This window comes from Bombus impatiens, unplaced genomic scaffold (genome assembly GCF_000188095.3).
Source record: "Bombus impatiens unplaced genomic scaffold, BIMP_2.2 scf_0129, whole genome shotgun sequence".
Classification (NCBI taxonomy): domain Eukaryota; kingdom Metazoa; phylum Arthropoda; class Insecta; order Hymenoptera; family Apidae; genus Bombus; species Bombus impatiens.
Window position 1 is genome coordinate 404,335 of NT_176548.1, and position 793 is coordinate 405,127.

The 793-nt window shown below is 53.6% G+C and overlaps 1 protein-coding gene across 4 annotated transcripts in view; it reads left to right on the forward strand.

Moving 5' to 3' along the window:
* LOC100741294 (dachshund homolog 1) overlaps positions 1 to 793 on the forward strand; it is a 153,444-nt gene that overhangs the window by 142,992 nt on the left and 9,659 nt on the right. For all 4 annotated transcript variants that reach the window (XM_012381326.2, XM_033318853.1, XM_033318851.1 and 1 more), the window contains exon 12: positions 9 to 235. In XM_012381326.2, the coding sequence (XP_012236749.1) occupies positions 9 to 235 (227 nt within the window). The remainder of the gene's footprint in view (positions 1 to 8; positions 236 to 793) is intronic.

A 793-nucleotide genomic window follows, 5' to 3' on the forward strand; every position in this document is an offset into this window, starting at 1 on the left:
CGTACGAGTTCAGAGCCGCCGGAAGCCAGTCCGGTGCACTCGCAGTCACAGCAGCAACCTTCGCAGCAACAGTCATCCCAGCAACCCCTTCAGCAACAGCAACAGGCCCAACAGTACAGGGAGGCCCAGGTACCGCGTCCCTCCCAACAACCCTCTACCCCCGAGAAACCGGCATGGGGATACGGTTTGGACCTGATCGGCAGCCAAGCCTCCGCCTTCTGGCAAAACTACCAAGGTCAGTTTGCTGCACCATCCTGTGACTAACCATCTAACTCTCGAGAAGTACAACAACGTCGAGACGCTGAGTGATACGATAACTTTCTGCCTCTTTGTACCGAGTCAATCTGCGCATACGGACGACAGAAAATAAGCTGGCGGACTAACAATGGCGATCGAGCGAAATTTAAGAAAAGCGGCGAGCCTCGCGGGCATCCGTTTCATAGCTACGAGAAGAGGGAGCGGCGCGACTGCGATGAAAAGAGGGCGAGGACCCGTGGCAAGCCGCTAATTCGGATAATCGCATTCCCGTATTAGGATCCACTCAATTTTTCTGATCTTCCGGCCGGGTGACTTCGATTCTCGATTACCCAAACAAAAAAGAGGAAGCCTCGGTTTTTCGGTGGGAGGGGGAAGAGGCTGCGGATATCATAGTGAATGGAAAGAAAGGAGAGAAGAAGGAAACAACGGAGGGCAAAGAGACGCGCGTCGCGCCGGTATCGCGCAAAGTAAATTATTCGAAAGATCTGGGGAGAGGGAGAGAGAGAGAGAGAAAGAGAGAACGACAGAGATAGAG